This window comes from Rhinatrema bivittatum, chromosome 7 (genome assembly GCF_901001135.1).
Source record: "Rhinatrema bivittatum chromosome 7, aRhiBiv1.1, whole genome shotgun sequence".
Lineage (NCBI taxonomy): Eukaryota > Metazoa > Chordata > Amphibia > Gymnophiona > Rhinatrematidae > Rhinatrema > Rhinatrema bivittatum.
This window is the reverse complement of record NC_042621.1, coordinates 254,312,004-254,337,913: the sequence shown is the minus strand read 5'-3', so window position 1 is coordinate 254,337,913 and position 25,910 is coordinate 254,312,004. Positions and strand designations below refer to the sequence as shown.

The 25,910-nt window shown below is 49.2% G+C and overlaps 1 protein-coding gene across 1 annotated transcript in view; it reads right to left on the bottom strand.

Annotated features, from left to right (window-relative positions):
• TEX36 (testis expressed 36) overlaps nucleotides 1–22,072 on the bottom strand; it is a 48,561-nt gene extending 26,489 nt beyond the window's left edge. The window contains exons 1-2 of the mRNA XM_029610053.1: nucleotides 21,789–22,072; nucleotides 555–683 (exon numbers count right to left, since the gene is read on the bottom strand). Of these exons, the coding sequence (XP_029465913.1) occupies nucleotides 555–683; nucleotides 21,789–21,839 (180 nt within the window). The 5' untranslated portion in view covers nucleotides 21,840–22,072. The remainder of the gene's footprint in view (nucleotides 1–554; nucleotides 684–21,788) is intronic.
• Nucleotides 22,073–25,910: the final 3,838 nt, after the last annotated feature.

Here is a 25,910-nt window from a genome sequence, read left to right as displayed (position 1 = left end):
TTGTGCATACCTTACCAAACATCCATCAGTACTTAGAACCATATTAATCTTGGCAACATACCCCACCCTTCCTTCAAAGCCTATTTATTTTATTTTTATTTTTTAAAAATTACAGTCTATACTTTACCTTGAGGTCCAAGACTATTATTCCCCCCATTCCTCACATTCATGGTCTGAATACAGAACTCAGACATCACAATCTATCCTTCTTCCTTTCTCTCAGAAATACCCCTTCTTGATATACAATTTAAGAATTTAGAGTCTTAACAGAAAGACAGATTTTATTTCATGCATTAAGACAGGAGTACTTTACAATATAACTTTTCTTCTTGTGGTGTAGATTATATATTAAAGTTTGACATACAATCCTCAAAATGGGAGATCGTTTTTAACTTAATTGCATACTTTTACTGCTGTAACCATTCATAATCAATTTGATCACAGTCTAAGTAGACCGCAGTCCATTTAGTATCTAGTAGCACCACTAGAATAATTCAGTTAAATATACCTCAACTTCATTAACAATGAATTGAGAAATGTAGACTATAATTTACCTGTGGAAGAATTTTAGATAACATTGGCAGTGTTTTTTCAGTTTCTGGAACATCTAGCTTATTTGACTTCTTTAACATGGATGAAGTGGTGGAGATAAATTGGTTTTGGAATTCTGCATCATGATAGAACTAGAAATACAATAAATCAATATATAAATAGGCAGTGTTTTACCTCAAACATTATGCAACTGTGGAGATTCAATGTGAGCTAAGACAGAATTTACCAGTGACTAGTGAATATTATACTCAAGAAAAAAAAAAAGTATAATCATAATAATAATTATTATTAGGTGTTTAAAATATCTTCTTTCCAGTATTGGATTTGCTTTCAGAAAAAAAGAGAAAAAACTAAACATTATTGTGTCATTCCATGTTCTTCTATTAAATGACTTTATCTTGTGATTACTCTTGATTACTATCGTAAGATTCATGGCCTGGCTGTATAAAGCTAATCTTCTACTCAATCTCACTTCTGTAGATGTTCAGCAAGATGGATAATGCACCATTTATTCTGCCTTTCTTACAGAACCTAACACACCTAAATCAAACTGCAAATATTTGTGGCATGATGGCATTTTGCTAAAGTACTTTTTCTATAAAAAATGGTAAGTTAGGTAAATATTGGATAATGTGGTTAACTTTCTTTTTTTTATTATTATTTTTTTTTTGTTATTAAAGGTTTTTATTATTTTTGACCAGGCAAGCTCCTCCTGCTCCTTTGGACTTTTAGCTCATTTGAAATGGAGCTGTGATCTGGTGCCTGGAACCTTCATTTGCAACTCCCTAGGATGTGCTTCCCCCTGTTTTATATCCACTCCCAACTTCTTGTAGTCCAGTCATTGCAACCATGATTCTAAGCTGGGGTGCAAGGCTCCCTCCAGAACTTTATAAGCATGGGCTTCAGCAGCATCCCAAAGGGCAGTGGACCTGAACTAGAACCTGAACCCAGGTCCCACCACATGGCACTGCACAGCTTTACCATTCAGCTACCAGGCCAACCCTTTATAACATTTTTGTCTCACAATGTGTCATTTAACAGGGACTTCAGTTCAGTTTTACAGGGTGGAAGTAACTAGTGATTAGAGCAGGAGGCTGAGAACTAGGGAAGCCAGGATCAAATCCTGCTTCTCTCACTGACACTGCTGACCTTGGGCAAGTCATTTCACCCTCCTTTGCCTCAATTACAAATTTAGGACCTTTTGTACTAAGGCTTTTGTCCTATTCTGTATCTATGGGAAAAAAAAGCTTAGTAAATCAGGTCCTCAGATTATAAGCCCTCTCGGAACAGGGAATACCTACAGTACCTGAATGTAACTCATTTTGAGTTACCAATGAAAAGCCAGCCATAAGTTCCTGAGAAAAAATATATGGAAAGGGGTTGTATTAGCACAAGTTTGAAACTTGTGAGTGGTAAAAAAACCAAAAAGAAATATATTAGAAAAGAAAGGATTTGTCACCCCATTGCCAGGCCAACTAGGATCTAAAGAAACAGAAAGCAGGGTGGATTTTCTATGGTCTATGAGCCAGGTAAAAGGCAACAGCTTTATTATTATACAGGGAATGAAGAGTCCTATCATCTTTATGGAGATGTGGCCTAGGGGAAAATGTGGAAGGACACTAAGGTGGAAATCTGATACCACCTTAGGCAGGAACTTGGCGTATGTGCAGAGCACCATTCTACTACGATAAAATCTGATAGGAGTTGAATAAATCACCAGGGCTTGGAACTTACTGACTTTCGAGCCGATACAGTAAAAACCGTGGGAGAGCTGGCTCTCTGAGGCGAGCACCCGCTCTCCTGACGCGCGCCCAGGCCACTAGCGCGTCCCTAGCGCCTCCTTTTTGACAGAAGCAGCGGCTGTCAGCGGGTTTGACAGCCGACGCTCAATTTTACCGGCGTCGGTTCTCGAACTCGGTGACAGCCACAGGTTCGGAAAACGAACACTGGCTAAATTGAGCATCCGTCTTCCAACCCGCGGGCAGATTTAAAATTTTTTTTTAATTTATTTAAAATTTATTTAAAATTTTAGGGCCTCCAACTTAATACCGCTATGATATTAAGTCGGAGGGTGTACAGAAAAGCAGTTTTTTCTGCTTTTCTGTACACTTTCCCTGTGCCAACCGAAATTAACTTCTGCCTTTGGGCAGGTGTTACTTTCTGTATTGCGTGGGAATAACTAATAGGCCCATCAACATGCATTTGCATGTTGCGGGCGCTATTAGTTTTGGGGAGATTGGCCGCGTGTTTCTGTATAAGGGGTAAAAATAGCGCGTCGAAAATGCACGGCCAAACCGGGGCTAAAGGTGCGTTCGGCTGAGCGCACCATACTGAATCGGCCTTTGTGTGGGCTAAAGTGACTGCCACCAAGATAAATGTGACCTTCCAGCAGGTCTGGTATTTGAGCACCCATGAATTTAGATGTTAGTAGGGGACTTTTAACCTCTGGGTAAAGTCTCACTGTGAGAGACTTTATGGAAGGCTTCAGTTGAAGCAAACTTTATAATGAATCTGATAACTGGAGACTAGACAGAAAAGGGGTTCCGGGGAGAGTGAAAAGCCTAATCATCAGTGTTTTTAGTGGTCCCACGCAACTTTGCATGGGACCACTAAAAACAATATAAAATCTCCTGCCTGGTGGCACACAGTGCCAGTGTGACTGAAGCCACACACAAAAGGGTGAAGTTCTGGGACCGTTTTCATGGTTGCTTTTCATATTACATGGGTGGTATGGGAAAGGAAGGGCAATGTTGTTTATGCTGTTATGGGAGTCTCTGTTTAGTGGACCCTTGGGCCGACCTGCTGGAGACTGGGAAAGGTGGTCACTGTCTCTAATGAATAGCAGGCCGGGAGGCAGATGTTCAGGCAGGACGTAGATGCTCTTCACCCTGGAAGCTGGTACTCCCCCGGGAGGAGCCCGTAGGAGCCCAACCGCTGGGACTTAGGTGGCTTCACTCTTGGAAGCCGAAGCCCCCCCGGAAGGAGCCCGTAGGGGCCCGGCCGCTGGGACTTAGGCGGGTTGTAGCTCAGGACAGGTAACTGGAACCAGACTAGGACAGTAGCAATACCATAACTGAGTTCGGGTTCTGGAACCAGGCAGGAACTGTAGCAAGACTCGGGTACTGGAACCAGGCAAGTACTGTAGCAGGATTTGAGTACTGGAACCAGGCAAGAACTGTAGCAGGATTCGGGTACTGGGACCAGGCAGGAACTGTAGCAGGCAGACTGGAACTGTAGCAGGCAGGCTGGAACCAAGCAGGTACTGTAGCAAGCAGGCAGGAACCAGGCAGGTACTGTAGCAAGCAGGCAGGAACCAAGCAGGTACTGTAGCAGGCAGGCAGGAACGGAGTGACAAAGCCAAGCGAGTCACTCCGGGGCACAGTGCAACAGGAAACCGGGAGGCTAACCCGTTGCAAGGCAAAGACTGGATGACCGCGACCGGCTTATCAAGGCCGCGGCGTCTGACGTCAGGAGTTGGGCGGAGTCACCACTGGCGGGAAACAGCCTAGAAAAGTGCCCAAGTGGTGCGCATGCGCGTCTAGGAGCTGGGCGTCCATGTGAGTCCTCGCAGCGGCACAACCCCAGCAGGGACACCGCCAAACAGGCCGCAAACCAGGCCTCTGGAAGCGGAAGCAGGTCCGGGAGCCCGGAGGTAAGGGCCTGGCCACGGTGCTCGCGGCCAGAACCGCAACATATGCTGTCCCCTCTGAACCTGCTGCACCAACCTCTCTCACCTAGCCAGCTTTAGAAATGTTTCAGTTTCAACACAGTGTTTCAGTGGCTCAAGAGTTTGTTGATTTAATCTTCGCATCTCCAATATCATCTGTGTTATTGAGCCCTGAAGGCCCCTGCCTACTACAGGTATCAGATACCCTGTCTTCTGGAATTGGGGTTGAGTTTGGGATATTGAAGTTGTCTACCTCTTTGTTGCGTCCATCGTTCTTCGACGGCTTCGCCCCGCTAGCCTCACCTTATTCTCGGCTCCTCCCACTTACCTGGGCAAGATGGCTACCGCAGCATCTACAAGTCGACCACTCTGGTGTCCCCAGAATGGCTATGGTGCAGCCTCTCGCCATTGCTCCTCCCAGGTACCTACTAGGGTGCGCGCGCAGCACCCACGTCTTTGAACTACCCTTGGCACGAACCTCAAGGGTGTTCCCTCATCCTGACGTCACGCCATCCGGGTATATTACCTTCACAGATTTGCTAGCTCGTTGAATTGGCAAGGACTCGAATCAGTTCCTGTCTGCACTACTCTGCCACTTCCGTGCTGCCACTTGAAACTCTCCCTCTACCCTTCGGGGTATCTACTAACTTGGGTACCCGCTCCTCGGGGGCCCTCTGCCTTATTTCAGGTGCCTTTCAGGGAACAGGTACTCGCTCCTCGAGGGCCTGCTCTCCCTGCCTCGGTGCCTGTACCTTCTACAACTTACCTTCTACAACTTATCTGGTGGAAACGCATACCTACAGCTAACACCGAGTGAGTACTCTAACTTCTCAGTCCATCTCATCCACAGTAACTCCTCGCTGGGTAACCTGCTGCGGAACCTCCTGATGTCATCCAGGAGAGAAGGGCTCCCTCTGCCGAGGTCCCTGAGACTGCAACTCACTACTGCCACCCAGTGGCCATCTTCAAGCTGTATAATAAAGAGTCCAATTCCGGTGTTTTTGTGTACAACAGTCTAGCCCAGTGCTGTGGTTCCTCACGGGGTTCCTCCCCATGAGCATGGTCATCTCCACAGCACCCAAGGATCCACAAAAACACACATAATTACAACACTCTTCTATCCAGGGGGAGGAGCTTTGAGGGGTTTGAAACAGCAATCTCAAGTGGTGCTACGGCATCACAGGGAGATGATTAGGGAGTTCTTGCTCTCCCTGTTGTAGTGACATTGGATATGTTATGGATTGTGATTGCTCAACTAGAGAAATCTGTCTCTTCTAGTATCTGTTGCGACTGTTGCTGCCCGACGTTTCCACTTCGCCCACCTTACCTCTTTTGCGACTCCCTCTTTGGTTGATGGAAGTTTGGCTGCTGTGGTGTCATCTTGCCATTCTCCTCCGGCACGCCGGACTGGCTAGACGCTGCCTTCCGCCATGTTCTCCTGAAGCCTAAGGGTGTGCGCGCGGCGCAGCCCCGACTCAAGTACCAGCTGTGGCGCGAACCTCAGGGGTGTCCCCCTGAGATGACGTTATCCTCACCGGATATTTAAGGTCTTTCGTTTTGCTAGCTATTCGAGTTAGCAAAGGTTCAGGTTAAGGTATAGGTTAAGGGTCATACGTTTACCTAGCTTCCTCCAGGTATCGCTGCAGATGGGATTCACTCTCTGCATAACTTGCTACTCTGCCTCCTCGGACTTTACCAGGGGTACCCACTCCTCGGGGGTCTCGCTCTCTCTCTTACTTTTCAGGTCGCAGTCTGGAACCGGTACTCGCTCCTTGAGGGCCCACGTTCCTGGACCTGCTACCGAATACAACTTCTGCCAGGAAGTCACTGCTGCCTACAACACCAGTGAGTTACCATCTCTTTCTCAGAGCTTTCACTGGAACCCTGTACTCGATCCTCGAGGGCCTCCTTCATTCCAGCCCCTGGGCTGCTTCAAGAGACTATTGTGTGAGGGTTATCATCAAGGTTCTGTTCCTGAACTCTGCATACTCTGCCTACTCACTATATTCAGTTTCTCTACAGCTCAGCCATCCTGGTATCACTGTTCCAGTGCCTGAGGGACTACAGCCCAGCTGGGCTCTTCCAGCTCACTACTGCCACCTCTGGTGGTTCACTATACAGTTTAATAAAAGATCTAGTGTGTGTCTGTCTCCCAACTCTGAGCCTGACCGGTGTCCCCTCTCGGGATCTTCCCCCGTGGGTGTGGTCATCTGCCACCAGCCCAAGGATCCACCCACAATTATCACAAATAATAACAGTATCGAAGCTGTGATGATAATAAGTTACTTCAAAGATTTGTCTAGGGCATCAAATACTCTTGCATTGGCCCTGGATAGCAAGTCTCTTCCATTTAAATCTATAAGATCTCCTGTTGGACTTCCTTTCTAGCAAGCATAAGGCTTTGTATTTATTTTCTTTCACTTATTTATTTTAGAAACCTTTTTTGGAGAAATTGATAGATTGCTTTAAATCCCCCTCAATATCTAGACTGTGAAGGCCAGAGACTGGATTCTGGAGTAATATTCCCTGACATTATGTGAGCACATGGGGAAAGTAGCTAGGTTGATATGAGGATCATAGTTCCCTGATCCCTCCTGAGTTATATTAATGTTCTGTCCACAAGAGGTATGGGTGGATATGCATGCAGAAGACCTATCCCTCGAGGCTGGTCTGGTGGCAGGGCTGGATTTAAGAGTTAGAGAATGGGAGATGAGAGACCCTAGAGATGAAAAGTGGGATAGTTTTGTTCATTGCCATTAGATAGAATGAGTTTCATTCCTCAGTCAAGTGTTCTGCTTTCTAGGCCTACTAGGTCTAAGAATGCTGTAATAGAAATATTCACAGCTTGTGAGATGGAGTCCCAGTCATCACACAATTGAGACACCTAATGGCTGGATTTAGGGCTCATTAAATGCAGGGTTTCAGAAGAAGTTCTGATGTATGGCCCCTGGAGAGTTGGAAAGGAATACAAAATAGGATAAAACATCCTTGAGTAGATGCACATGAAGGCTATAGTGCTAAATCTCAGCATCAGTTCTGACTGAATTGTAAGCCGAAATGAACAGGAGGAAACTTGGAAAAAAACAAAGCTCTGCCACTAGTCTGCTTTTTAATCTTCTCCTGCAGCAGAAGACTTGTACCTTCTTGCTGTTGTAAACTTTTTTGTTCTTGAGTTGTCTGAAGTGCTGGTACCCGGTGGCATATATTCTAGCCAAGCAGCCCTCGCAGTATCAGGCTGATGCAATATCAACGTGCGTAAAATGGGTTCTCATGGTTGAGTGCCCACTCTCCTAATGCATGCCCATCCACCTCTTATTGGTGCGTGACTTAATATTACAAGAGCTGCCGCAGTAAAAAGAGGGCACTAGGGGAAATTGTGCATCCCTAATGCTTCCTTGGCATCGGGCACCCAGGAAAGGTAGCTGTCAGTGCGGTTTAGGAAACAAACGCTCAATATGAACATCCGTTTTCTTCCACTACCGGCACAATATACACCCACAATATATAAAGCCTGGACTGTGCATATTGGGCTTGTATATTGGACACCCAGAAATTTTTTTTGGGACTTTTTGTTTTTACATGATTCCGCGTTCTGTGGTTCCTCTTACTTAGTATCACGACGATACTAGTAGGAGGATTCACAGAAAGCAGGATTTTGTCTTTTTTAATTAAGCCCTTGAACTGTGGTATACCTTAATACCAGCCCCCGGACAGGTGTTAAATTTTCCTTGTTAAAATGGGCTCCTTGGCAGCATGGCAATTTTTCACTTTGCAGCTTAATACCTAATAGCCTCATCTACATGGAATTTGCATATGATGAGCACTATTAGCTATGTGCATCCGGTCCTAGGGATTCACATCAAGCCATGTGCTAGACCTAGTGCAAGGTATAGCATTGGCCTGCATGTATGTGTGTCGAGGGAGTGGGGGATAGAGGACAGCAGCCTACCATCCCATTGTCCTTGATCAGTTAATTAGGATTAGAGCCAGGCTGCTCCTGGCATAGAAAAACCTGTAGACAGCAGTGACAGCAATATCAGCAAAAATCAGTGTTGGGCCTGTGAGATAGAATATTCACAGGCTCTGCAGCAGTCCCTCCCAGTACATTTGTTTCCATGCAGAAAATCTGTGCAGGAAAAGAGGAAGGGACTGCTGCAGGGCCTGTGAGCATATGTCAACTGATAGGCCCTACACTGATTTTTGCTGATATTGCTGATGCTGCTGTCTGCAGATCATTCCAGGAGCTGTTACTTGTCAGCTGGTTCCATGCTAAATTTGGACTATGTCCTGCAAGCTTCCCCTACAGCTTGAAAATTTCTGCCACTGCTGGGCTCAGGACCACCACCACCCATATGAAGTAAGGGCTGGAAATGGATCAGAGGGGTGAGAATGACATGGAAATTGAGCATGGGGGAGGATCAGATAATTTGGCAATTGAATCATCCAAATGTTGGAGATTACCAAAATAAACACTTAATACTGGCAGTTTAAGAATGATCTACATTTAAAGTATGGAATAATCTAGGAAAGTGCAAACTAATTCAGAAACATTCTCTGAGTATTATTGACTGTGAGGCAGCGCCCCAAGTGTTGCTTAGAGGGAGAATGTAGATGGGTGGGTCCCTACCTGCACGAAGTGCTTAGAGGGCATGCCCAGTATAGGGGAGGACAAGTTGCTGAGCAAGCAGTGAGAGGATGGGCCCCGTGGATCTGGGATCAGGAACTCCAGATACCTCTCTGGGAGAATGTAGGCAGACTTCTGGGAAGTGCCTAAGAGATACAGTGCAGAACAGGCAGACTTCTGAGAAGTGATGGTTAGTTGAGATTAGAGAATATTCTTTGTGTTTCAAATCCTGACTGCGTTAAGTGTGGCACTGTAAAAAAAACTCACTGAAGTTATAGCAGAGTCTGAGTGTGATTCCTCTGGCTGTGTCCAGGTTCTTGACTGCTTGAGTGGCACATTGACACAGATTACCACCTCCAATTTATATACCAATGAGCAGGTTTGTTTGTATAACATTTTTCTAATTGGTTGGAATTATAATTTAATGTCATAAGTTAATAGATCTGGGATTCTTGTAAGTCATGTGATTTCTTGTAAACTGAGCCCAAAAGGCAGAAAGGAGAAATTACTACTTACCTGATAATTTCCTTTTCTTTAATGAAGAAAGGTTAATCTAAATCAGTGGGCTATGCACCTATCAGCAGATGGCGACTGAGCAAAGCCAACGTCACAGTATATATATCCCAGCACTGACATCAGCCCGCCAGTATTCTCTACAAAAGCCAACTGTGGCCAACTAAAAAATACATGATCATAACTATTAATATACAACCATTCAAGCACTCAGTTAACAGGAAAATATTGAGCTCAGACAAGAAGTGTAATATCACTAATCTTGAGACTGGACCTGACACTTACCAGTAATCCCCAAAAAATGCAGCCACTCAGGAGGACAATAGCACCACTATTCAGCAGCCAAGAGCAGGAAGGTGGATTAACCTATCTTCATTAAAGAAAAGGAAATTATCAGGTAAGTAGTAATTTCTCCTTTATTAGCATTCAGATAGGTTAATCCACACCCATGGGATGTACCAATGCTACTCCCGAACAGGGCAGGAGGCTGCCCAGAGTCTGATCAAAACCTTACGCGAGAAAGCTGCATCTTCCCAGGCCTGCACATCCAGGTGGCACTGCCTGGAAAAGGTGTGTAAAGAGGACCATGCCACAGCTTGGAAAATCTCGATGGGAGACAACAAATCTAATCTCCGCCCATGACATTGCCTGAGCGCTAGTGGAATGAGCCCTAACCTGACTAGGTACAGCTGCTCAGCATCCACATATGTGACCATGATAACCTCCTTAATCCAGTGGGCTATCATAGCCCACAACGCTGGCTCACCCTGTTTACTCCCACCATGGAGTATAAACAGCTGGTCCATCTTCTTGAGAAATTTAGAACCTCCAAATACTTCATGATATGTTTCTTAACATCTAAGGTTCGTAACAGATTATATTCATCCACAGCTCTCTCCCTGTCCGTTATCAGCAGGGAACCGATTGATTCAAGTGAAAATCCAAGACCACCTTCAACAAAAATGATGGAACAGTTTGTAGTTGGACTGCTCCCTGATACACTCGCAGGAACGGTTCCCGGCAACACAAAGCCTGCAGCTCGGAAATCCATCAGAACACCATCCTCAAGAAAGTAACCTCAAGGAGAGGCTAAGCAGTGGTCAAAAGATGGGACCCACCAGAAATTGCAGAACCAGAATAAGACTTCACAAGGGCACCGGTAATCACAAGGAGGAACATAGATGCTTCATCCCTTTTCAAGAACCGGGCCACATCCGGATGGGCCAACAAGGCTTCACCATTCACCTGACTTCGTAAACAGGTAAAAGCTGCCAGCTGTACCTTCAAGGAATTGTGTCACTCCCTTAATCAACCCATCCTGCAAAAAATCCCAAATAAGTTGGATCTTAACTGAACGAGGATGAACCCCTCATTCCTCACACCAAACCTCAAACACTCGCCAACCCCAAACATAGCCTAAGGAAGTGGAGAACTTTCACACTCAAAGTAAGATGGAATTACAGCAGTGGAATATCCACGCTTCAGCAACCAAGCCTTCTCCAGCACCATACCATAAGAGAAAATCGAGTCAGATCTTCATGAAGAACAGGCCTCTGTTGTAGCAGATTCCTGTGGACCAGTAATCAGAGAGGAGAGTCTAACAGAAGCTTCCATAGATCTGCATAACATGGCTTCCTGGGGCAAAATGACCACAAACACCAATCTCATGTGTCTCTCCATCCTCTGACTCATTCTACCTAACATGGGCCATGGGGAAAAGACATATAGAAGCTTGCCTTCCGACCTGTCTGCAGAAGGTCATTGATGCCAAAAAACTTCAGATCTTGTTTTTTTTGCCAATCCAAGATGACGACACACAGTGAGTAGGGACGAGTTGGAGCTCTGCTGCACTTTGGACTTACTTGTTTTCCTTATTCAATGCCGCCAAAAAGGAAGGGAAAGATAGGAAAATTAGTTTCTTACCTGATAATTTTCGTTCCTGTAGTACCACGGATCAGTCCAGACTCCTGGGTTTTGCCCCCCCTCTAGCAGATGGAGACAGAGCAGTTATCAAAACAAACTCAGCCTATAAATAGACTGGTGCCACCTATAGTCCGGCAGAATTACTCAATGTCAAAGCAGAATGGAAATCTCAAAACCATTATAACTATATACAGTAAAAGAAACAAACCGGTCCACTGAACCCTCCCAGGACCTGAACCTTGAGAACCACTTAAGGACAAAATTCAGAACTCTGCCAATCTGAAATAAGATAATATATAAGAACCGAGCGGACTCTCCCTTTCTCTCATGTCTGAGATGGGCGGGATTCTGGACTGATCCATGGTACTACAGGAACGAAAATTATCAGGTAAGAAACTAATTTTCTTTTCCCTGTACGTACCCGGATCAGTCCAGACTCCTGGGATGTACCAGAGCTTCCTTAATTGGGATGGGATCTGGAGAGGCCTGCTCGAAGCACTCCCTCTCCAAATCCTCCCACAACTGGAGCCTGAACATCCAGTCTGTAATGTCTTGCAAAATTATGCAAGGTTTTCCACGTAGCCGCCCTGCATATCTCCTGTGGTGATACCATCTGACACTCTGCCCAAGACGCCGCTTGCGGATGAGTAGAGTGGGCACACAGACCCGTAGGAAGGGATCTACCCCGAAGGAGATAGGTTGAACTAATAGCCTCTTTTAGCCAACGAGCTATAGTAGTTTTGGACGCCTGCTGTCCTTGTTTAGGACCATTCCACAGCACAAAGAGATGGTCAGACACACAAAATTAATTGGTAACCTCTAGGTAATGCAGCAAAGCTCTGCAAACGTCAAGCTTCCGCAAGTCACCAGCCAAAGGATCCAAATGGTCTAACTCCGTGAAGGCCGGCAGATCAACCGATTGGTTACCATGAAAAGAGGAAACCACTTTTGGCAAGAAAGATGGAACCGTCCTTAAAGAAACTCCCGAATCCAAAATCCGCAAAAAGGGTTCCTTACATGAAAGTGCCTGGAGTTCCGACACCCTACGAGCCGATGTAATGGCCACCAGAAAAATCACCTTCAAGGTAAGAACTTTTAAAGTCGATTTCTTCAAGGGCTCAAAAGGTGCCGAACAAAGAGCAGTGAGGACTAAATTCAGACTCCATGACGGATATGGATGCCGAAGTGAAGGACGCAAGTGTTTTTCTCCCTTAAGAAAACGAACTACATCTGGATGTGCGGCTATCGCTACACCCTGGACGGATCCACGCAAACAACCAAGCGCCGCCACTTGCACTCTGAGGGAACTACATGACAAACTGTTAGACCGGATTGTAGAAACACAGACACCGAAGACCGGGTAGGCGTGACCTCTCAGTCCAGACATCAAGTCTCAAAAACTTTCCATACTCTAACATGTGTGAGATTGGTAGAAGTCTTACGTGATCGGAGGAGCGTGGCTACTACAGCCGGAGAACAGCCTTTGCGACTTAACCTCTGCCTTTCAAAAGCCATGCCACTAGACAGAAGCGATTGACTTCTTCCAAACAAACAGGCCCTTGATGCAGCAGGTCCAGGAGAACTGGAAACCGCAGCGGGCCTTCCACGGCAAGATTGAGAAGGTCCGTGAACCAGGGACATCTCGGCCATTCTGGAGCTACCAGGATGACCTCCGTTGGATGGATCTCTATCCGCCTGAGCACTTTGCCGATCAATGGCCAAGGTGGAAAGATGTACAGAAGAACTTCTGTCGGCCAAGGCAGCACTAGGGTATCTACCCCTTCTGCTCCCATCTCTCTCCACCGAGCATAGAACCGTGGAGCTTTGGCATTCCGAAACGTCGCCATGAGATCCATGCTGGGCATACCCCATCAGTTGCAAATGAGTTGAAAAACCGCGTCCGTCAATTCCTACTCCCCGGGATCGAGACGGTGACGACTTATAAAGTCTGCCTGCACGTTGTCCATGCCGGTGATGTGAGACGCTGCTATGCTTACCAAGTTTTGTTCTGCCCAGCTGATCTATTGTTGAGCTTCCATTGCCACCGATTGACTTCTGGTTCTTCCTTGGCGATTGATGTATGCCACCATGGTCGCATCGTGTGAGAGAATTCTGACCGACTTGCCCTGGAGGAGAGAATAGAATGCTTGCAATGCCAACCATACCGCCCTGGTTTCCAGTCGAATGATTAACCAGAGAGATTCGATGGGAAACCAAAGTCCTTGAACCGATTTCCCTTGGCATACCACTCCCCAACCAGAGAAACTGGCATCGGTGGTGACTACTGTCCAGTCGGGCACTTCCAGAGGAACTCCTCGCACTAAATTGTCCGTCTCCAACCACCAGTCGAGACTGGATCACACTGCCTCTGTAAGCGGCAAAGGTAGATGAAAAAGCTCGGAGACTGGGTTCCATCAGGAAACCAAGGTGGACTGTAAAGGCCTCATATGAGCAAAGGTCCAGGGTACAAGTACTAATGTTGAAGTCATCGACCCGAGAACCTGTTAATAATCTCTGACTCTGGGTGGGTGCTTGAGCATTAAATCTCTTACTTGGACTTGCATCTTGGAGATGCATTCCGTGGTAAGAAAAACTCTGCCCTGCTAAGTGTCGAATAGAGCACCCAAATACTCCAACGACTGAGTGGGCTCCAGTCGGCTCTTGGTGAAATTGACCACCCAGCCCAGCGATTGCAGGAGCTGAAGTACTCTCTGAATTGCCTCCTGGGCAAGTGCTTTCGATTTTGCCTGAATCAGCCAATCGTACAAGAAAGGATGCACCAGCAACCTTTCCCTGCGGAGATGGGCTGCCACCACCACCATCACCTTGGTGAATGTCCTGGGCACTGTGGCTAGACCGAAGGGCAGAGCCTGAAACTGAAAATGCTGATCCAGTACCAAAAACCGAAGAAACCTCTGTTGGTCTGACCGAATGCCTATATGAAGATCTGCTTCCGTGAGGTCTAAGGATGCTAGAAACTCTCCCTTGCGCACCGAGGCAATGACTGACCAGAGTGTCTCCATGCGAAACCAGGGGACCCGGAGACATCTATTTACTTTTTTTTTTTTTAGATCCAGAATGAGCTGAAAGGATCCCTCTTTTTTTGGCACTATGAAGTAAATGGAGTAACGGCGTTTCCTTCTTGCCTCCGGAGGCACTGAGACAATGGCCCCTAGTTGCAGAAGTCATTGCAAAGTGTCCTGCACCGCTCTTCTCTTGGTTTCGTAACCGCAGGGAGAAATTAGAAATCTTATTCTCCCCCAGAGATTGGATCATATCTTCCAGGTCTTTACCGAAAAGTAGTTTGTCTTTGAAGGGCAAGGACCCTAGCTGTGACTTGGGGGAGACATCCACCGACCAGTTTCTCAAAAGAGGAGCCTACGAGCTGAGACAGCTGAAACCATGGATTTGGCCGATGTGTGCAGTAGATCATGTAGTGCATGATAATTAAAACAATTGTAACCGCAACAAGTAACTGCAAACATCCTACCAACTTGTAGGGAGCTGTGAAAAACAGCAAAAAAGAAACGACTGTGAAGACACAGAACACTGTGAGTAAGAAGTAGTACAGAGCTGAGCAGGATCAAGAACCCAAACGCGGTGGGCGTCTGGACTGATCCATGGTACTACAGGAACGAAAATTAGCAGGTAAGTAATAATTTTCTTTTCCCTGTACGTACCTGGATCAGTCCAGACAGTGGGATGTACCCAAGCTTCCCTAAATCGGGTGGGGTCCTGCGAGGCCTGCTCGGAGAACCTGCTCGCCAAAGTGTCCAGAGACTGAAGAGGCGAGGTGCAGACGATAGTGCCTCGAGAACGTGTGTAACGATTTCCAGGTGGCTGCTCTACAAATTTCTAGAGAGGATACCGAGCGAGCCTCCGCCCAGGAAGCCGCCTGAGAACGTGTAGAATGCGCTACGATGCCGGGTGGGGGAGTCCGTCCCGCCCCAATGTAGGAAGCAGCAATGCCGGCCTTCAGCCATCTGGCAATGGTAGTCTTCGAGGCCTGAGACCCCTTCTTAGGACCGGACCAGAGTACGAAGAGATGGTCAGAGATCCGGAACTCATTTGTAGCCTCCAGATAGAGGCGCAGAGTGCGCTTGACATCCAAGAGACGGAGAGACTTCGGCTCTGAGGAGGAGAAGGACGGCAACTCCACTGTCTGGTTCACATGGAATGCAGAAACCACCTTCGGAAGGAAGGAGGGAACGGTGCGAAGCGAAACTCCAGAGTCGGAGAAACGGAGATAGGGCTCTCTACACGACAGAGCCTGCAGCTCCGAGATGCGTCGAGCGGAACAGATGGCCACAAGAAATACAGTCTTGAGAGTGAGATCCTTTATCGTTGCACTGCGCAGCGGCTCAAACGGTGGTCCCGACAGGGAGCGAAGCACAAGGTTAAGACTCCAGGAGGGACAAGGGTCCCGTAACGGAGGACGCATATGCTTGACACCCTTGAGAAAACGAGCAATGTCAGGATGCTGTAGAAGAGAGCCCCCATCGCTCAACAGCGAACCAAGGGCGGCCACCTGAACCCGTAGTGAATTATAGGCGAGCCCTTTTTCCACTCCCGCCTGTAGAAACTGAAGGATCTGAGGTACAGAAGCCTTAGCGGGTCTTGTGGCCTGGCTGGTACACCAAGCTCGAACACCTTCCAGACTCGAACGTAGGCCACCGACGTCGATGTCTTTCGTGCCCGCAATAGCGTGGATACTACCGCCTCCGGGTAGCCCCGACGCCGGAGGCGGCGCCTCTCAAAAGCCAGGCCGCAAGACAGAAGAGTTCTGCCTGCTCGAAAAATACCGGGCCCTGATGTAGGAGCTGGGGGAGGTGCCCCAGCCTGATTGGCCCGTCGATCACCAGCTGTAGCAGGTCTGCAAACCAGGGTCGCCTGGGCCATTCTGGAGCGACGAAGACCACGGTCCCCTGATGGCTTTCTATTCTGCGGAGCATCCTGCCCACCAGGGGCCACGGTGGAAAAGCGTACAGCAGAAGATGTGGGGGCCACGGAAGGACCAGGGCATCCACTCCCTCCGCGCCGCGCTCTCTCCGGCGACTGAAGAAGCGTGGAGCCTTGGCGTTGAGAGCGGACGCCATCAGATCCAAGTGGGGGGCTCCCCACCGATGGACGAGAAGTTGCATCGCTTTGTCGGAGAGAGACCACTCTCCTGGGTCCAGAAGTTGACGACTGAGGAAGTCCGCCTGGACGTTGTCCACCCCGGCGATGTGCGAGGCCGCTAGCCGGACGAGATGACTCTCTGCCCATTGCATCAGCAGCGCCGCCTCGAGCGCGATCTGCGAGCTGCGCGTGCCTCCTTGTCGGTTGATGTAGGCCACGGTGGTAGCGTTGTCCGATAGGATTCTGACTTCCCGGTTCCGAAGAAGCGGGAGGAAATGTCGCAGAGCTAGCCGGACCGCTCTGGTTTCCAGACGGTTGATTGACCACTTCGCCTCCACCGTGGAACACGTCCCCTACGTGGCGCTTCGATCGCAGACTGCACCCCAGCCTGCTAGACTGGCATCGGTAGTCACCACCACCCAATTTGGCATATCGAGGGACACGCCACGGGCCAGGTTCGGCGGATCCAACCACCAGCCCAGACTGTCCCTGGCATTCTGCGGGAGCGGGAGAATCATCTGGTAGTCCTGCAATACTGGTTTCCAACGGGAGAGGAGCGCTCACTGTAAGGTCCTGAGGTGCGCGAAAACCCAAGGTACAAGGTCGATGGTGGACCCCATCACTCCCAGGAGTTGTAGGTAGTCCCAGGAGGTGGGCTCTGGTAACGCAGAGAACCGTCGTGTGTGATCCCGCAAGGATTGAGCCTTGTCCTGGCGCAGAAAAACCTTGCCCAGTAGGGTGTCGAAGGTCGCCCCCAAAAAATCCAAGCGTTGCGAGGACATGAGGGAGCTCTTGGAGAAGTTCACTACCCATCCCAGGGAGTGTAGAAACCGTACTACTCGAGTCACCGCTGAGCGTCCATGATCGAATGACTTCGCCCGGATTAGCCAATCGTCCAGATAAGAATGAACCAGGATGCCCTCCTTCCGGAGAGCTGCAGCCACGACTACCATGATCTTGGTGAAGGTGCGCGTCGCCGTCGCCAATCCGAACGGGAGAGCCGTGAACTGAAAATGCTGGGCCAGGATTTTGAGGAAACGGTGGTGGTCCGGGCGGATGGGAATGTGCAGGTAGGCCTCCGTTAAGTCCAGGGAGGCGAGGAACTCCCCCCGATGTACCGCCGCAATCACTGATCGGAGCGTTTCCATGCGGAACCGAACGACTCGAAGGGATTTGTTGACTTCCTTGAGGTCTAGGATAGGCCGGAAGGAACCGTCCTTCTTTGGCACGACGAAATAGATGGAATAGTGGCCCGAGCCCACCTCTCCGAAGGGCACGGGTGCAATAGCGCCTATCTCCTGGAGTCTGTCCAGAGTCAGCTGCACCGCTCTTCTCTTGAGGTCCGAGCCACAGGGAGAAAAGATGAACCTTCCCTGCGGGGGGCGGACAAATTCCAATGCGTAGCCGTGTTTTATGGTATCCAGGACCCACTGGTCCGAGGTGATCCGCGCCCACTCTGCGTAGAAATACGTTAGCCGGCCCCCAATCCTGGGGACAGGGGAGTGGGCGAGACTGGCATCATTGTGAAGACTTGGTAGAGGGGTTCCCGGGTCCGGGAGCAGTGTGTGCGGGCCGACGTCCGTGAAAGGAGCGCGACCAGGGCTGAGACTTGGGGGCAGATGGCCGGGAGCCCGCCTGTCTGTATCCCCTGTAGCGCCGTTGCGCTCTGGCTCTGGTCTGAGAAGAAGAAAACGCTCTGGATGGTCGAAACCTATCCTCCGGCAGCCGATGAACAGCGTTCTCCCCCAGGGACTTGATGATCTGGTCCAAATCCTCCCCGAAGAGGAACTTGCCCCTGAAGGGAAGAGAGCCCAGACTGGACTTAGAGGACGTATCAGCCGCCCAGTTGCGTAGCCACAGTAGCCGTCGTGCTGCCACTACCGAAACCATGGATCTTGCGAGGACCCAAAAGAGGTCGTACGAGGCGTCCGCCCCATACGCCACTGCGGCTTCTAGTCGATCTGCCTGGGCAGCCTCATCGGCCGGCAGGACCTGAGATGTGAGGAGTTGTTGCACCCAAAGGAGACTAGCCCGCTGGGCAAGCGAACTGCACATCACTGCCCGCATACCCAGTGCGGAGACCTCGAAGACCCGCTTAAGGAAAACTTCCAACTTACGATCCTGTGTGTCCTGCAACGCCGCACCTCCCGTTACTGGGATAGTCGTCCTCTTCGTGACCGCCGACACTGCGGAGTCCACCTTTGGGACCTTGATGAGGTCCAGAAAATCTTCGGGGAGCGGGTACAGCTTTTCCATGGCCCGGCTGCTCTTCAGGGAGGCCTCCGGGGTGTCCCATTCCCTGGTGAGAAGTTGTAAAAACGAGTCATGAATGGGAAAGGCCCGAGCCCTCGGCCGGAGTGCCGCCAGGACTGGATCTCCCTTCTTTGAAGAAGTGACGACTGCAGGAGCTACTGGGGCAGGCGGGTCTGGTGGCAGGTCCAAATCTAATTCCTGAATGATCTGCGGGATGAGGTCGTCCAGCTCTTCCCTCTGGAAGAGGCGTATCCCCGTCCTGCGTGCCGTCCCCTTGTCCCCCATCCGGGAGGTCAGGTCCATGTCCCGCTGGGTCTGGCACCGCCCTCACTGCCACGGACGCAGAGCGGACGAGGGTGGGAGGCCCCCGCTCCCGGAGGGTCGGGGGGGGCCGGCGTCGAGGGCGACATCCGTGGGATCTTAGGAGGGGGGGGGGGTCCCACAGGCGCTTCCAGCCCCTGCAGATAAGCGGTATGCATGAGCAGGATAAACTCCGGAGAGAACCCCGGCCTGCTCCGGTGCGCTTCGAGGAGCGGCGTGGTTCCTGCTCCCTGGCTTTGGGTGCTTGGTTCCTGCACCAAAATCGGGGGAGCACCCCCGCTTGTAGAATCCTCCCGGGATCCGTTCTCCCTCGTGGCCTGCGCCTCAGGGCGCTCAGAGTGTAAAATGGCCGCCGTTCCCGCCAAAAATGACGGAGTGGCCGGCCCGCGCCGCCCGGGCAAAAAAGAGAAATCAGTCAGGGACTGTGAGGTACCTTCCCCCCCGGGAAGGCATCGCGAGCAGATGCCCTCCCGGGAAATCCGGGACCCCGGGTCGCCGCAGGCCGCACAGCGTGACAGCCGCAGCATCAGGATCGCTGTGGGAGACAAGAAAACGGCTCCAAAAATGAGAAAAAGCCTCGGGGGGGGGGGGGGGGGGGCCCACGCGCACAAAAGTGCCGCTGCGGGGGGGCCCGGTCGGCCCGCACTGCCCGCTGACCGAAAATAGAGGAGGGTGCCGCGGGGGGGCCTTCCCGGCCACACAACCCGCCCCAGACGTCTTTTCCTAAGCGCCGCAGAAGCCCATGAGGAGCTGTAAAATGGCCGCGGGTGAGGGAGTAAAAGCGAAGTGGCCGGGTCCACCGGCTTTCGCGGGCACCGGGGGCTGAGCTGTGAAGGGAAAAACTGCAAAGGAAAACCAACTTACCCCTGGCTGCAACGAGAAATAAACAGCAAGGCCGCAGAGAAGAGACAAGGAAGAGAAGCCACTCCCCAGAAGTTGAAAGGCCCCTGCCTTACTATTCTTTTTTTTTTTTTTTTACTTAGTACAAAATTGATACAAACTTGATCCACAAGAAAAAGACAGCAACAAGCCAGATAATCAAGCAAGAAAATGAGAAAGAAGGAAAAAGAGGGGAAGCCTGATTCCCCTACTCGCATCTGCTGGAGTCAGAAGATACTGAACTCCTGCAGAGGGGGTAGTAGTATATATGGATACGCCCCCTCAAAGCTTGTGCTGACTCCATCTGCTGGATTGGGGACATAACCCACTGTCTGGACTGATCCAGGTACGTACAGGGAACTCTGTTTTTTTTACTTCAGCTTCGGACCTTGTCTCTGATTGTACTCTGCCTGCCACTGACTACTGCCTGGACTTTGTCTCTGATTGAATGCTGCCTGTCCTGACCACAGTCTGCCTCTGACCCCACCAGTATTCAGCAAGCCCTGGAACCTGACCTGTGCCTTGACTACTGCAACCAATCTTCACCTCCACTGCAGAGGCCTATGCCTATGTCCTGCTGGCCCCGGCACTCAAGGGCTCAACCTAAGGGGAATGAGGGCTGGTATAGGTGAAGAAGCTCCAGTTGGGCCTCTGCCACAGCCAGCTCTGCCAGTTGACGGTGGGGACCTGCAGGGCTCCTCCCTGCAGGCTGTGTCAACCCTACCTTGGTTTAAGGGTACACACCTGCAACAGTAAGACACCATCAAAAGTAAACTTTGGAACTGTTTTCATGAATATGCTGATTTAAATAACTGTGTTATTAGTTTCTGGTATATTTAGAAGCAGTTAGAAACTGGAATTGCTGTGTGTTTGAGATAATTATTGTTTTGTGTTTGTTTTAAATATGTATTGAATTTTATGAATGTTTTAGATTGTACACCAAATAAACACTGGATTTTGCAGTTTATAAATGTATAAACCCATATATACTGTATATAAAAAAGTTTGTAGTTGTCGATTGTGTTGGTTACACTGTCATCTCTGTCTGTGGCCACCATGTGGAAGTTGCAATATGCAAAGACAATATGCTCTATCTGAAAAATGCTGTCGCAAACACACATAGATGCACACACACAGAGGCACAGGCATAAAGGTATGCATGTGCACATACACAGGTGTGTGCAGGCAGGCAGAGACACACACACACATAGTCTCCCCCAAATGCACCCCCTCCCACCCACACAGACATATAACCCATCATACACCCACACAGCAGAGGCACAGGCACACATGTAGAGGTTGCTATTGACCAGACAACTCGATCAAGGCCAGGTAATGTTTGCTAATATGCTCTGTCTGTGAGGCCTTGTCTCCCATGCTCCCATACAAAGGGACGGGCAGGCATAGGCAAAAACACATAGGTGCATACAAGCTTGCACAAACATATGCAGGCTCGTGTTAGAGCACAGAAGCACACAAAAGCTCACAAAAGTGTGCACACTGGTGAGGTAACACATCAGTGAAGAGGCTGGGAGGGCCAGCCAGGAACAGGAATAGGACCAGAAGGAGCATCTACTTCCCAGGAAGGGCAGGTGGCATTTATCCATGTCTGCCAGTGGGTGTGGTCATTGCTGTAAGCCAACCAGCGCACTGTGGAGTAGCTATGATCAGCTGGACTGAGCCAGCACCCTCAGTGCTGTGGAGGTGCGGCACAGAGGAAATAAAGGACCAAAACCATGAATTATGGGCACCGCCTGCCTTGTCATTTCTTGTTGTGAGTTGTGGATATGAACTAAAGATGGACTTTTCCTATGAACTCTCCTTTGCTACATACACTGCCACCAAACCCACAGCCTCAGCAACAGAAAGGGAAGAGGAGCTCAGACCTGTAAAGTTACTGATCATTTTGCAGCATTTAAAATCAAAGTGTTCCCTTACCCATTTGCCATCCTTTTCAGTGGAAGGATTAGAAAGTCTTCCTTTAGGCATGGTAGGCCTGCAGGTGAGCACCGTGTCCTGTCACACAGCAGATGCGGGAATCCTCCTTCTCACTTCTCTACTGTCTGAACAAACCTCCAAACTTTCTTACCCAGGCCAGGAAAAGGAAAGAGTTGGTTACTTTATACCCTAAATAATAGCTGCTGGGTTTTTTTTTATTCACTCTGGGAGAGTATACTTGTGGAGACAGCTGCTCTTAGCTGGTGGCTCGAGGGGGTGACAACCTTCAGCTTCACTGCCAGTATTATATTATCTGTTACCATAGAAACATTTCTAAAGGTCACCTCTGGCAGAAGTCCCGCCCATCGGTTGCTAGGTGATGCGCCTGGGAGCCAGACAACATGGCGTGGGGAAGAAATGTTTCCTGGTCTCTCAGCACTGGGTTGTTGGGATGGCAGGAAGAGCCTGGCATGGTAGAAGGGAAAAAAGTGTGAATCAGTAATGAATGGGAGAGAACCTTTTTTAGTCAACATGTTCCATAAGAAGCCGATTTCAGAGAAAGAACAAGTTAAGAACAGTAAAATTAGATCTTAAGTCTTGTAATTTCCTGCCCCAGTTCATCTGAGTAGAGGAGGAGGAGTGATTGGCTGTAGTCAGGATGGAAGAGCTCATCTGGCTGCCAACCAAAGACAGCCTACTCCTCAATCATCCTGCTGCCAGAGTGAAAGCCCTCTCCTCCATCCCTCTCAGCAATCAGAATCCGTCTTTCCTTCCCTACAGCAATGAGAGCCTAGGACTCCTTACTCTGGTATCCCTTATCCACTGCATTGAGAACCCTAACTCCATCCCCTCTGTTTTTTGGTTTTTTTTTAATCCTTTTCTTGGAGGAAGGGCACACAAGGGCACACAAAAAAATGTATAAAAGGGGCTATCTCTACTCTTCTCCATCCCTTCTCTGTTGTCTTCAAGGTGTGGGGGTGAAGGGCAGGCTAACCTTCTTGGCATAAACAGTAGTATTCTCCCATGTGTATGTGTTGCCACGGCCTCTTCGGGACAGGTATACTTACAAACCAGGCTGGACTCACTGGATGGGTATTCAAATTACAGTTTATTTTGATCGAGTTCAGAATAATCAAGAGGTGCAACAAATAAAGTGTCCAGTTACATCCAGGGTCCTTAGATTTCCATGAGCCAGGATTTAATTGATCTTTAATACCGTGGATGTACCCCTCCAGGCTGGGGTTTAAAATTGGCTTATCCTCCATGGCTGGGAATTATAAGTGTTTCAAGTGGGCTGGGATGTCCCGACTATACCTGGGAACTCTCCAGATTTAGCCCAGAGACTCCGGAAATTTAGACAGGTTTACAGGGTCTCTGAGCAGAACATAAAATCTTCGGGTGGCGCTATTTCTTACTTTGCCACGTTATTCTATTTCCTCGCTGCTCTTTGTTAACTTCTAGCCCATGTCTTATGTTCTTATGTCTTGGTGAAGGGTGTGCGCGATGACAATTTTCAGCAGCAGCACAGACATTCAAGATGGAGAGAGAGAAAGGGAGAGAGAGAAAGGGAGAGAACTGTAAGAAGGAGAACATGACGGTAGCTATATCTACCACTGTAAGCGGGGCACGTTGAACTCAGGGTGGGTTGGGAGCTGTGGGTTGGGAGGTGGGTGGTGTTACATTGGTCTGCCTAGGGCACTACAGACCCTTGCAGCGGCCCTGTGCACGAGTATTTCAGGGGCCGGTGGTAAAACATGCCTGTTGTTGTTTGATGGGGGAGGGAAGAGAGAAAGTGTGCTATGTCACTGTACGTGCTCTTCTTCCCCTGCTTCTCCCCGCTAACCTTGAGAAATTACAGGGTGAGCAGATCTCAAAAGTTTCCAGGTATGGTCCTAACTGTGACTGGATACCCAAACCCAGTACCTGACGTCCACATTGAATCCCACACTCCACCTGGCAGTGTCCATTGTCCCAGTGGTGGAAATTCCAGTGGGAGTCTCCATATGTCCTTCTCCTCTTCTCTCCCTCTGAACTTCTCTTCAAAAGACAGATGCAGCCTTCCAGGAGGAAAGGCCTGCTACTGAAAGCAGTCCTCACAGCTTCCAGCTCTGGGTAAGGAAAGGTGACAGAAAAATACTTCCTTCCCTTTGGGTGTAAACGCTTCAAATCTTTCTGCAGGGTCACTGCAACTTCCTCTTGAACTGGGCAAAGAGGTACACAGCTCAAATGAACGGGGATTCTACCTGCCAGGAGGCTCAGGGTAAAATTGTGAAAAACTTCAGAAAACTGCAAAAATCCTTCTGCTTCTCTCTCTTATGCTCGGCAGTCCATGGGCTAACTCCACGCACCGCCGCTCTCACCTCCAGGCTGCTCCCTGAAAATGCAGCAGGATGCTGGGCTGGTCACGCTTTTCCTTGACAATGGTGGAACGCTGCTTGCACTTCTCTGGAAACCATGCAGCAGGATACCAACATGATTTCCCCACATTTAAAGGGACTACAGCGGGAAAGTCCCCACGGTTCCTATTAATATCGTCAGCACCATGGCCCTATATAAGGGTAATGCTCCCAACTCAACATGCCTCAGCAACAGGTCCAGCTATGCTACATAGTGTGTGTTACTTCCCAACATCTTGTCTTCATTCCAGCCGTGTCTTCAATTCTTCGTCTAGCTTGTCTCCAGCCTTGTATTCAGTTTTTCATCCAGTTTGTCTTCTCCTTGTCTTCAGTTCCTTGCCCAGCTCATCCTCAGACTCCACCCTCATTGCCCTCCTATCTCCACCTATCTGTCTCTGCTCTCCTTCCTCTCCTTCCTCAAAATATGTCTAACTGCTACCTGCCCATGACCCTAGCTATCCACGGACCTTCCCTTCTGTCTACAGCAGAGACCCCCATCTAAGTCCTACCAGCCCCAGAACCCAAAAGCTCAACCTTAGAGGAATGAGGGCTGGTATAGGCGAAGGCCCTAATTGGTTTCTGCTAACTCCTGGTCTGCCTGCTGATGGCAAGGACCTGCAGGACCAACCTTGCCTTGGCCCAAGGGTTCACTGATACAGTACCCTCCAGTCCGTTTCTGGGGACCTGGCAGGGCAGTGTCTCTCTCTTCTGTCCTAGGTTGTGGGCCTAACTTGGAGAGCGCACTGAAATCACTTCTTCTCCCTCAAAAGCAAATCTACACTGCCATACCCTAACTAGGGATAACCCCCCTTAATGGACTAGGAGGTCATCACTCACAGGCAAGCCTCTGGGAGAGGGCCTCTGTAGGAATGATGTCTCCACCTAAGCTGACATAAGGGCTAGGAGCTAGGACCATTTAATGACTGACCAGAGGTCACCACATTTTTCCTGAAAAACTAAGCTTATTTACTACACTACTTCTATGTAATGCCCCCTTGACTGCTTATTTCACAGGGTGTTCCTGGATCCAGGACTGACTTGGCAGGAGCTCCCCTAGGGCAGACTCTGTCGGTCTTCATGTTCTTATTGCCTGGTAACTCCACCTGGGAAAGAAGATTTTAGTGGGAGGGATTTCCCTCCCTTCACCCCAGGAAAACAAATGGGGCTGTCTTCAAAGCTAGCAGTTAAGTACAAATATATACAGGTTTATTAGACTATATGATCATTTACATTTCTTCATGACTATGTACATTGCTGACAGGATATCAAACAGCACACTTATCTACTCGTGGTTATTAATCCCAGGCCATGCAACTATATACATTTCTACAAGCTAGCAAGAACATTTAATATTTGGCTATTTGGGGTTGTTGGTCCCCACAGTATACCACCATATAGAGAATAGGACCTCTTGCATTCCCACTTAATCAAGTATTATTATTATCCTCCCCTTTTTATCCCAAGTCTCACCCATGTAAAAAGATGCAATTGGGCCGGTGGGCATTGCTGGTTGGGGGGGGGGGGGGGGGGTCTGTGGTTTTTAAACTGCTGCCATCTCCTCTGCTCCACGTCCGCTCCACTGACAAGTCTGTGTCTCCTTGGGGGACTTGACTCTGCCTCCCTGTCTGCAGCTGGGGTCCACACCTTCCTGGGGGACCCGACTCCCAGTCTGCTGCTGGGGTCCACTCCCTTCTGGGCAGCCCAACTCTGCCTCCATATCCACCAG